The sequence below is a fragment of the Pieris rapae genome, chromosome 18 (genome assembly GCF_905147795.1).
Source record: "Pieris rapae chromosome 18, ilPieRapa1.1, whole genome shotgun sequence".
NCBI lineage: Eukaryota > Metazoa > Arthropoda > Insecta > Lepidoptera > Pieridae > Pieris > Pieris rapae.
In genome coordinates, this window is record NC_059526.1 from 3,718,003 (window position 1) to 3,730,841 (window position 12,839).

At 31.3% G+C, this 12,839-nt stretch overlaps 1 protein-coding gene across 4 annotated transcripts in view; it reads right to left on the reverse strand.

Moving 5' to 3' along the window:
- Positions 1-2,256: 2,256 nt before the first annotated feature.
- LOC110999610 (DNA-binding protein D-ETS-4) overlaps positions 2,257-12,839 on the reverse strand; it is a 28,620-nt gene continuing 18,037 nt past the window's right edge. For all 4 annotated transcript variants that reach the window (XM_045632086.1, XM_045632085.1, XM_045632088.1 and 1 more), the window contains exons 2-6: positions 11,187-11,955; positions 10,580-10,734; positions 7,961-8,105; positions 5,320-5,469; positions 2,257-3,239 (exon numbers count right to left, since the gene is read on the reverse strand). In XM_045632086.1, coding sequence (XP_045488042.1) covers positions 3,049-3,239; positions 5,320-5,469; positions 7,961-8,105; positions 10,580-10,734; positions 11,187-11,955 — 1,410 coding nt within the window. In that variant the 3' untranslated portion in view covers positions 2,257-3,048. The remainder of the gene's footprint in view (positions 3,240-5,319; positions 5,470-7,960; positions 8,106-10,579; positions 10,735-11,186; positions 11,956-12,839) is intronic.

A 12,839-nucleotide genomic window follows, 5' to 3' on the forward strand; every position in this document is an offset into this window, starting at 1 on the left:
AAGGGTTCTATTCTATGGGTGCCATGCCAGCGTTAAATCCACAGGGACCAAACTTTTTTTTAATTAATTTTTAAATTTATTTGAGTTTCAATTCAATTATTAATATGAAAGAATTGTTAATATTATACTTAAGACAATATGACCCTTCGAACTTCGTATCGTTTATTTGTGACAAAACCTATGATATTTATTTCTAAAATGACATAATAGATGTACTACTTTCCAGCTAAGAACTGTTTTTATTGGAAAATTTAATATTCATTTTTCGTAGTTTTCTTTGCCTCCTACAGTTAAACCTTTTCTGAAATTCCACCAACATTTTAAGATCTAATTTATCCAAATCTATGTAGCATTTTCGAGTTTTGGCGAGACCAACGAACAGCAAGTTAATTTTATATATACGGGTAAGAAATGTTTAAATTATACTTATAAAATTTTATAAACTAAAGTTTTTTGTTCAATTATTAAGAATTAACAACGTTAATAATCTAAATAATCCATACAATATTTATTAATTATTAATATTGTTTGGATTTTGAGGATGGAATTGAAGTTTAAGGATAGATTTTCTCGGAACGAAGTGGTTCGTAAGTGTGTGTTTGTAATTTTTTTTTCATTTTGTAAATCGGTTTAAGAGCTGTGTTGGCCTAGTGGCTTCAGCATTCGACTCTCGTCCCCGAGGTCGTAGGTTCAATCCCCGGCTGTGCAGCAATGGACTTTCCTTCTATGTGCGCATTTAACATTATTTTGCTCATAACTACTTAAGTTGGAATATGCCGTATTCAAATGACCGAGATGCACAATACTTTTCTTTTCGAGGAATTTTTAAAACTTATACCCTAACTTGGCGATTTTTTTGTTAAAGTTTACATATTTATATATGTAATTGTACCCCTTAATCATATTAAGGGGTACATAGCCTACAGCATCCATAAATGGTCGCAACAACAATATCACTACGTAGTGTTAACCTCCTTTTTATAATTAAAAGAACAATTATGATAAATAATAATTAACTTATATCTAAGTGACTACGTCACTCGTACTGCCACTGTAAAAGATTAAAGATTAAATGTCAGTCACTAGCGACGATATCTCACCAAGAAGTAATTATATGCCAAAAAAATTATTCTCGTTTCTGAATATGACACCCTATGACTAATTTCAAAATCCAATACGTTTTTGTTATATTATGGTAGCAACACTTAGTGCTAAGTCTCATTTCTAGGATGAAAGATGGAGGATTAGCATAAGGATGCTGAGTGTTTCTAGTTTTAAGAAATGTATAAATATTTGACATTACGAGACGAGGTTGTTACTTCAGATACGATACCTACATGATATGACAATACATTCTTGTCTCAGTGATGTTAATACTATAAGCAAAGTTTCTTTATTTGTAATTTTATTGAATTATAACGCACTTTATAGGTAGTTGACCGTATATACCTGGACCAAAGCCAGCAATAAAAGCAGGTGCTAGAGAAGTTAAAAGTACCCTCTGAAGAAGAATTAAAGTGGAGGAAGCGAAAGAGGTAAGGCAGGACCGTAGCTATTGGAGATTCGTGGTCTCTCTCCATCCTTCGGAAAAAAGCGACACAATAAAAAAAAAGATATGTTTATACATCTTTCGAATGTCTTAAGGAATAAATAGGCTTTTTTTATTTTATTAATTTTTCTGTACATTAATATAGTCAGTGAATTGAGTAAATATATAAGAGTTATGTCAGCATATTCCTCGCTTTTAATTTTTTGCAATATCCCGCATATTATTTTATATACGAGAGAGGCAGGGGCAACAACATCTTTCCTCCCTCCCCGCGGAGGTCGTACTCCCCTCTCTTCGAAAGGCACTTTCACTCGAAGAATTTCGTCGCTGGTCCAATGACGTCATATTTGCGCAACCTGATGCAATGCTAAGCTAAACTTATACATTTCATATTCGGCTTTGTTTTGCAATTTAGGCTTGCATTTTTAAAAGTTTGTACCGTTTTAAATATTTCAAAAAAAATTATTTAACATTAGGTTTATTACTATGAAAGCATTTTGTTTTTATGTAGGGAAGTATCGGGACATTGTCATCAGTGGAATAACATTCCTACCTACGCAAGATAGGTATAAAATTTTCGGCATAGGTACTTACATAACGACTTAAGTGGTAAGTCCTGTCATCATAAAATATAAAGTCGTTTACACAAAGATTTCAAATGAGGTCATCTCATCAACAACCAATTAACCAAAGAATTAAAACTCAAATTACAGTTTTAAATGGCCATTTATTTCATATCAATATTACATTATTGATTCATATATTATTAATGTGGTCGGTTAAAACCTATGAACGCTAACTGCGTCATATTAAAATCACTTAATCTAACTTAGACGACCCGACACCGTTTGATAATAATATAAGTTACATTTACATCGGTACATACATCCGATATTAATTTTGTCCCGAATAAATTAGGCGATTTATCTATCTATTTGGCACAAAATTCGTTCATTCGCGTATTACTTCGCGGGTATTCTTATAAAGCTAAATTGCAAGTGTCCCTACGTTTACTCTACTGTAAACCTCTTTTATATAACGTACACATATAATGCAATAATCCAAACCTATACTAGTAATATCGTTAAATAATCTCACATAACACGTTTTGATTTATTTACAAACTAACCTAAAAGTTCATAGAACGTACTAGAAATATATCATAGATATATGGGATAAACATTACCGACTTTCGATGTACAATTGAATCATTATCGATTACCACCGTACTCTAATCGCCGGTAAAAAAAACTTAATTCTAAACACAATCATGTCCCGTCCAATAGAATTCTAGAGAAAATTACCTTTCTCGAATTGTATGGAGGGATTTCAATCGATTTCTCGATTGAGGCGTACTCGCCTGAATCGACACCGATAGTCATTGAATCGACTGTTTCAAATTTAAAGTTTTAAAATTCGAACAGTTCTCTACTTGTCCGCATTACCGCGGCTCTCGAACCACTATATACAACTATTTACAATGGCATTACTTTCGTAATTTACAAACAGTAAGGATGGCAGAATTGGTAGACGAGCCGCTGACTTCGCTCTGTTTTCTTCATGATTCCTTTCTTGTAGTACTGCCTGATGCTTCTCGAAAGTTTATCGTAGTTCATAGCTGGCCGGTTCTTTCTCTTCCCCCACAGTCTGGCAACACGAACTGAATCTTCAATTTTGAAGACACCGTTACCTGTGTGACAACATTTGAATTAACCATTGTTTGATTGAACGTGCATGATAATTGGGTACTTAGATACATGCGCCCGCGCACGCTTTTCTTTTATCAGATTAATACGTTTGCAAAGACAGCAAATGTGACAAATAAATTCACAGATCTTGAGTATATAGGGGATGGTGTGGGTAATATTATATGTTCACCTCACATCACATGCAAAATAATAAAAATTTATATTTCTACTTGTGCCTTATCATTAAACTGAAACTATGTTAAAATTACCATAACAGTAGGTTGTCGTGAATACCAAAAATAGAATGCATTAATATAAATTATAACAATATATACGGATATCTATGGTATTAGGCGAGTCACGAAGCTACCTTTAAGAGAGCTTTATGCCTGAAGGTTTATAGTACCTGATGGTAAATGGCTCGTTCACCTTGGCATGAGAATGTCGATATGGTTTAAGAGACAAAGCGCTTGATCAAAGGTTTGTTCAGAAAATATAATGGCAGGTTTACTTTATATGTTAGTCATATCGACAATAGTTCAAGCTATAGTGAAAAAGTTTAATTCTTAACCCTACAAATAAATCGTAAGATAAAAGTAACCATATTACTTAAAATTATTATTATTGTTTGTAATGTATATAGTTTTAACAAATCCTACTAATATTATAAACGAAAGTTTGTAAGTATTGATGGATGTTTGTTACTCTCTAACGTAAAAACAACTGAATGAATTGTAATGAAACTCTCCAATAATATAGCTTATACATCTTATAAAGATATAGTGTGATTTGTCTTAAATATCAAGTAAGTCGGAAAAAATCTGCGAGCTATTTTGGTGCGCGCTGCCAATACCGCTACAGTTATACATTAAATGTAATAAATGATGGAAATGTTTATCTTATATATACAATATCATTACTAGTTTTTTCTACAAGCTCAAAATAATAATCCTACGCAGACAAAGTCGCGGGCACCGGCTAGTCAGTTTATAACTGTCTAAAGTTTATTGTGCCTTCAAATAATTTTGATATAATAATATGGTTCGGTGTACAATAAATTATTTTTTTTCTTGGCGCCATATGAGTAATTTACATTTTTATTAGAAACTGGTTTTGATAATTGAGATTGTTTAAAATTTATTATCTGTAATAACTTCAACGAAGTCAATCGACTTAGTATAATAGTTCAAGTGGTATTTAAGTAAATTGAGAATAATTTATTTTGGTATTTTAATTGATCCTATAGTCTACATGTTCTTGCTGAAACATCTACTAATAACTTTGCAAAATATCGACAAATTGCGGAATCATCTGAGTCTTTTTAAATTATGTGTCCCGTATAATTATATTATATTTGTTTTATAATAATAATATAATATACTTTCGTTATAATGGACGGTATTAGGCATGAAAGTACATATTACCTTAATTCTTACTGCTTAAAAAAAATGAATGTAATATTTTTTTATATGTAAATGAGCTTATTAATGAATTGAAGAGAATTGAATAGTACACTTCCGTCGTCTTTTAAGACTTAAATATTCGAGCTTTATTTATGTTAATATTTAATTAGCTGCCAGTCACAATATTGTCGTGTAAGGAAATAATTATTTTGTCATTACATATTATATTATACGTTTTTTTACAGATAATACATTATCTATTGACATATTTGTCAAATAATTTAAGTGGTTAAGATGGTTTTTATAACTGACTTAATTTCTATTAATACACAGAAAGTACTTAATACTCATAATTTGCTACATATATTGTGATATATAATTAAACACCAATAATCACCAAAACAAAACACCAAAATCTAATAAAAAGAGTTTGTTATGTATATTGGTGTAGAGATAAGTAGAATTGAATATGAAATTCAAAACAGACTTTAGAAAAAAGTTGCATAATTTATACAGTCTAAACATTAAATATACAAAAATATATTTACTGATTATGACTAGAATTATAAAATTATTCCGATTTTGTTTGCATTTCCAATATGCAATAACGAATGGCGTTTAGCACAATACTTAATTTATTGAAATATTAATAGTAACAAAATAAGTAAAAATTACTTACTTCGATCTAACCACCGTATCGCCGATCCATGTATGTGGGGTGACGCCAGCAATTCTTTGAGAAATTGCCATAAATGTATGTGAGTACTGCCAGTCTTCACTTTGCCTCCTCCTTGGCTTATGCTTGTACCAACTGACTCTGAATCTTCATCTAAAACAAAGTAAAAATATATCTTTTATTGTTTTTCCCTTTTGTAAATTTTTGAAACTGTTTGTAAATATTATGTATTCCATCTTTGGCTTTCTTTATAGTGTATTGATTTGTTTATACATATTATTTGTTAGTTGTAGGATTACAAAATAAATAAATAAATACTGTATATATAGTTGTTATGACTACTAATAAACGTTGATAAAAAATATAGTTTGTGGGTTTAAAAGTATTTTTATATCTTTGTCCAAACATATATTTCTATTATACTTCTTATGATGGATGGATGGAATCTCCTATTAGAGTAAATTTACGTGTACAGATTTTGTATTACCAACAGATAAATTTATTTTTGGACTTTTTTCTAAGAATTTACCAAAGATTTTTCTTTTTTCTTTAATGAACTATATTATAGGGGAAAACATTATTAGTGGTTTTTATTTCTGCTCAGAACTCTTAAATACAAATTACATAAAAATTGTTTTACTAATTCGCATTTTCAATTTTAAATTTATTTTAAGTTGAAAATACATCATGTTTAATTTTAAATTACTGAATTATTTGTATCAAATATTTAACTTTAATTTAATGTATTTGATTTTAAAAACAGGTTTCAGTCAGTTAATATTTTTACAATGCCAGCTCATCTATCTTGATAGTGACCTTGCATTGAACAAGTTCTAAAATCTAGGTTGTCGGGAAGATACAAAAACTTGGATATTACATATATGGTCATCGTTTTACTTAGTAGTTTAGATTGATGGGTAACTAACTGTATAGTCAGCTTATAATTGAGTACACTTCTAAAATTACGAGTGTTTATTATCGATTCATTGAACTTTTAACATCGATATATTTACTGTTTATATTTTATTTGTGAATTTATGTAATGAGTAGAGGCAATCAAAATCGTAAGCTACCTTCAAATCAAACTAGCCGAGCTATGACGAACGACAGCAGACAAATATGATTTTTACATAACAGTTTCACCATTATGGTGGTGTTAGGGTTTATTAAGAGATTAACCTTAAGTTGACCGTCAAGTTAATTTAATCAGATGCCCCTATGTTCTTTGCAAATAATCGATGTCCTAAAGCTATATAAATGTTTCGTTTGTTAAATAAAACTTTTGTTAATAAAAACTCGCGTGAATCAATAGTAGACATAATAGAATATTTATGATTTATTACATCCAGTTTCATTTTTGTCACGAATTCCTGGAGGTAAGATATAAATCTATCCTCATAAGGAATGCCATAGCGAGATAATTGTCGATAGCTGTTTCCTGTGCTACTATCGACACCTTTTTACAGATCCTAACAGGGGAACGTTGATTTCTTTCATGATTCTAATTGATATCCGTTGCGACCTAGATGTGGGGTATCTGTTTCATCGTTATTCAACCGGTCATTAGAAGATTCATAGAAATAGATTTTATCTTGAAATTTTTAGTGCAGCATTGCGGGCGTGCTCTCATCACTCAGGTATAATAGATTTTCAGCTATTCGCATTTTTTGTAGCCTTAAATCAAACATGCAGAAAGCACGTAACAAAGACAATAAAACTAAATAGTTATATCTGATAGTACTTTTTTACTAGCTTGGTTTTTGATAATAGGGGATGCTAGTATAAAATATTTTGATCGAATGATCCTATCTCTAAAGGGATTGTCAGTAATTTCATAAAAATACATAACCTATTTAGGTACAATATAAAACCCATGAAATAAACACGATAACTCAACATTGACCTTATTTAATATATCTTACAAACAATGCGATAAACGATTATCGTTTTCTAATAACTGCTGCATAGATTATATTGAATACATCATTTGTCATATTCCAAGCGACATTTTGTGTAAATCAAGCGTCCCTATTCTGTCTATAGATCGTCGTGAAGCGCAAACAACTCTTGGTCATATATCATTGCTCGTTTGTCTCATATGTGGGTCCACGTCTAACGGTTGATCACAATGTATCGGCGTGCTACGTTCAAACGAGCCATTTCTATTCGAATTTATTTACGTCAATTATTTCTTACCTACTCGTAATTATATTTCTGTTTTAGAATTGCTTCCCGCTTATTCGCTTGTCTGATATTATTGTTAGGGTAGACTAGTTGATATAGCAATTAAATAAAACGTTAGTTATACTTGTAACATTGTGTTTACTTGTATATGATAAAATATATAATGATCCTATAAATGACACCGCACTTCAAAAGTAAATAAAAATATAATCCAAATTACGTAGTGCATCATAGACAATTGTGGTGGATAATCAGCACCACGACCTTCCAACAATTATAAACTAAATCCGTTACAATCGTAGTTTGGTTGATCATTCAGTCAGTGCGTTGTTTTTTTCTCCAAATAAGTTGGTGAGAGAGACCATTAGATGAGTAAAAGTCGTAAAGTTAGAATAAAATTTTATCGTAAACAATAGCTTCTAATATATGTGGTTTTAAGTCAATGTAAAATGTTACATACCTTCACTCGTATCTTCAGCAGAAGGAAGACCAACTGGTGTGGGCTTAGGGGAGGGTTGTTCTTGTTCTGCCCACGGAGTACTGCTCCAACTATCATGTCGTGCTGCTTTCCAGATCTCTAACTGAGCGTGTAATGTGCTTCCCGCCTGTAAGAAATTTTCTATTGAATATTTTTTATTTATACAAAACCTATCTAACGACTTTCCATACTATTTATTTAATTTTATTTTGCGTTTTATGGGTAATATTTCCAAAAATTACACCAGAATTTTTATATTATTTTTATTAATAAAAGGGGTTTAAATTATATGAAAACACAAATATCCTGAAACTTCGATATCATTATACAATAAACGATCTCTATATATACCAAGTATTCAATGTATTTGGACTTCAATTCAAGCTCTTTATTAGCTTCGGCGACATTTGGAAGCAGACCAGGTTTATGCGATTTGTATGCAAACATAGAAAATCTGATATCACAACGACTTTCATCGGCCTTGGAGAAAGTCGATCCATTGGTGCGTATGATGACAACTATCTTCCCACTACAAGCATTATATTAGGATTACATGCCGTCAAAGGAAAATACGAAACGCGTTTTATATGACTAAATCTTATTTACAAGATATTTATACGACACGTTTTGAAATTATAAATTCAAGTATAATTTGCTGTGTAGGAATCGAGCTCAATACTTTAGGCCCTCGTTGTTTACCCTCTTCGCAAATATCTCTCTGTAAAATAACATGTTGATCAATTTTATTTTATTGAAATTCATATCTACTCTGGCTGATCAGTTTTATTTTATTGAAATTCATATCTACGGTGGCAAATATTAAAATTATGACGCAAATTACTGCTTAACGCTTATGATAATTAGTAATGCGCTAATCACGTATTACGCAGTGTAGATAAATACTTTTTACTATTAATGTATGAATTTTTCCAGATCGGCTCTACAGTAGCTCTTTGATATCAAGTTTGGTGTAAAAAAATTGGTTCTATAAAAAAATTACTTTATACTAGAATTCCTTTTTAATTTTAAAATATATTCCATGAATGATTTCGATAATAAATGTTTTATAAAGATTTTAGTTTTTTGTGTAAACTAATTTTTTGTTACATTGGCAAAAAATTTTGTTACAGTGACAAAACTTATCTTTTATTTATAATTATGTGGCTATTAAATTATATACATATCCTATTAAATAACTTATTTAAGGTAGCGAAGTAAACTTTTCTCTGATTGAAAGTTATTTAAATCTGTAGCTAAAGTAGTTTAGCTATTAATCTAGAATATGTGTTACAGGATCAATTACATGAAAAAATACTGGAATAACACGATCTACAATATTAACTTGTACATTAACTTGGGATTTCCAAAGAGAGTTCTGGTTTAAGTTGAATAATAATTGCATAATGGTAACCCGATTCAGTAAACGGATTTCCTTACTCGCAACTTTGTTGACGCAACGATTTAAAGTTAGGAAACAGACTACAAGTTTTCAATAAAATACATAACTGTATTCAATAATTATAATAAATAATTATGTAAAAGCAATTATGTAAAATAGGAATGAGAGTTACAATCGATTGAAGTGACATTTACGTTTTATTTATATATATACCTATATATTTTTCTTAATAAAATACGTTTATTTTGGAACATAAGATCATCATGGTAACACTTATTCCACTAATTTAATAAGACTGTTTAAATGATACATGATACAGTAGTTTTTGTTCGTTCCGCTTCTTTATCATTTAATGGAATAACACTAATATGAAGAATGTTACTACTTTCTAAGTAAGTTTCTAAGTAAGATACAGAGAGGAGCCATACGCATTTTCTTTTGTTTCTTAAAAACTGTACATCGTAAAGTAGTACCAACATCTATCCGTATTATTTTAATAGACCCCAAAGCAAGAAATATTTTATTCGTTAGGTTTTATTCGGTTATAGCTATAATATAAATAAATACTTAATTATATTTAATTGCTTTATATCATTATTCTATTTAAGATGTTTAGCTATGATTACTTGACCTAAATCATAGCAGGGTCATAGATTAACCAACCTAAAAATATTATCAACAACAATATTTGTGACTAAAATTACTGACGACACGTGTGTAAATTATTGCTTGAATTATAAAATAATAATATAACATTTTTTTTCTTCGGAGCAGAGTACTGTTGGCCAATTGGCTTTAGCTTGCGACTCTCATCCCTTAGGTCATATGTTCGACCCCCGGTTTTGCACCAATGGACTTTCTTTCCATTTGTGCATTTAACTTTCGATCGAATAGTAAAATAAAATATCGTGAGGAAACCGACATGTCTTAGACCCAAAAACTTGACGGCGTGCGTCAGGAACAGAAGGCGGATCATCTATTTGCCTATTAGATTGAAATAATCATGAAAAAGATTAGAGATCTGAGGCCCAGACCTAACAATGTTGTAGCACCACTGATTTTATTCCTTCAGACTTACGAAAAATGAATGATTAATAGCATAAGAGACTGATAATATAGAAAAGCCATAACACAATTTTCTACGTGCTAAAGATGAAACAAAAGAATCAATGACACATTCTAAATAAAGGAATATACCATACCTGTGGTGCTCTTTGGTTGAAATCTTCCTCACTTAAGGCGACTAATGCTGGACCATCCATAGCAAAATATTCTATAGGCACCATTGGTAGGTTGTAATGTTGGACCGTGAACATCACCCAAGATTTAACGTCACTCGCACTCCATTGCATTGGATCTGGTAACACATTTACTTTATTAAGCTTTCTTTAAAGTAACCTTTAATATTATCGTAGTTGACATTTTGACTTCTCTATCTGGTATTATCATAAAATTCCAACACCATCCTCACCAATATTTACATTAAATACTATTTAATGTAAATATTACTTAATAAATAATTTTTTGACATCAAACTTAAAACATGGTAATTAATATCAAAGATCTTCGTACCATTTATCTATAGACGGCCGATAAATTGCGTAATCATCTATTCTCAGAATCGATTTACAGTTGCGTTGTGTTTAAGCTATTACTTGGAAATATTTGATTTTTTATTATCCTTTACCATAAACGTGACGTCATTTATATTAATTATGCTAATAACAAGATACCCTAGTAGTACTACTAGCTATTATTATGTTAAAATGACACATTAATATGTGACCTCTATAATGTAAAATGACTCACCTGGTGATATGCCCAGAACCGTACAAGTGTTGTCAACATCTCGTTTTGATTGTTCTATGGCCATAGAAAGCATACGGTCTATATCAGGTGCCACTAAAACATCGTTGTCAGCACCTCCACTGCTTTCTTCCATTTTTACTGTTCCTAATTCTATAGGAATTGGTCTCAAATTATGCCTCTTTTGGAATGTTGTATCTTCCAACGCTGATCTTAGTAAAATGTGATCTCTTGGCTCTTCGACTTCTAATTTCGGCGTAATGTACTGATGTTGTATGCTGTCTTGTAATATTTGATTCTCTTTCAATAGTTCCTCTATGTCAATATATTCTTCGTGTTGTGGAACTGGTGAGGAGTATTGATTATAACTGCTGTACGAGGACCCTGAAGGTGACAAAGGATAGGGTGAGGCAAAACCGGGCACTGTGAGCCTATTTGGTTCTTCTTTGATGAATATTGGAGAATATTGGAATGAGTTATAAGGTGAAGAGGGTTGGAGAGCAACTGTGGGAATGTTTCCTTCGTCTGATGATGGTGAGGGTGTAGGATAGGCGTCAAAGTCGTAAAGGCGCTCCAATAATTGATTGTCTTCTGGATAGGGAGGAGGTGGCTTGTTATGCGTAGGTGGGGAATGTAACATGGGCTCTGGTGGAGACTCTGCACCGAGGAGGCGCAACAGATGGTGTATGTCGGAGGGTGAAGCTGGTACGGCTCTTTCACTTTGAGACGCTGAAGGCGGGCTAAACCCGGATCTTGGTACTGTCTGTGGCATCTGTAAAGAATGAACTCAATTAAAAAACTCATGTGTAAAACAGAGTTTTTCCAATGGTCTACATCAAAATAGTTTATATAAATTAGTTTGCAAAAATAGAATCATTGTTTATACATATTTTAGAACAGTTATTGCGTACTTAGAATGATGCTTGCGTCAAGATTCGTGAACCGGCATAAATCCAGATGTCTTAAAATCTCATAGCGTGCTTCTCATACTTTGTTTATTTATTTTACGTCAACGATTTCTATATTTAACGAATCCGCCTACTGTAAATTGCTATTTTAGTTTGCACCTGCATTAATAATTCATTTGGTCTTAATTACGGTTATTTTATTTAATACAACTAAATTTTAACTGTTAAAAATACGTAGAAAAATAATAATAACTTACTCTCAACAAAGAAAGGCCCATCTCGATTAACTATAAAAATCAGACTGATTGACGTATTTGCCTAAGCATCGTTTACAAGGATGAGGACCGGTCAGGTCAGTTTATCAACTCTCGTGATAGTATAAGTAGGAAAATTCTTTGCATTGTACAATTATCTAGGAAATTCTAATTCGATTAGAAGTTTTATTTTCAATCTGAATTTAAATAAACTTGGGACTTTAAAAGAGCATTTAAGATTGACTTGCCTTTGATTTAAAAATATTTTTTTTAATACAGCCTGTTCAATGAACCCATGGCGCCAATACTAGGTATGCGGAAGTATATAGACTACACACCTCTTATAAAACAACCAACATTTTATTAAAATGATTAAATCGAATCTAAGGTATCAAGTCAACCAAGGCGTACAGTATAATTTTACTAAGCAATTTAAAATCAACTCAATAAATCTATCTATCTATAGCTACAAGACCCATCACTTTCCTTTCCCT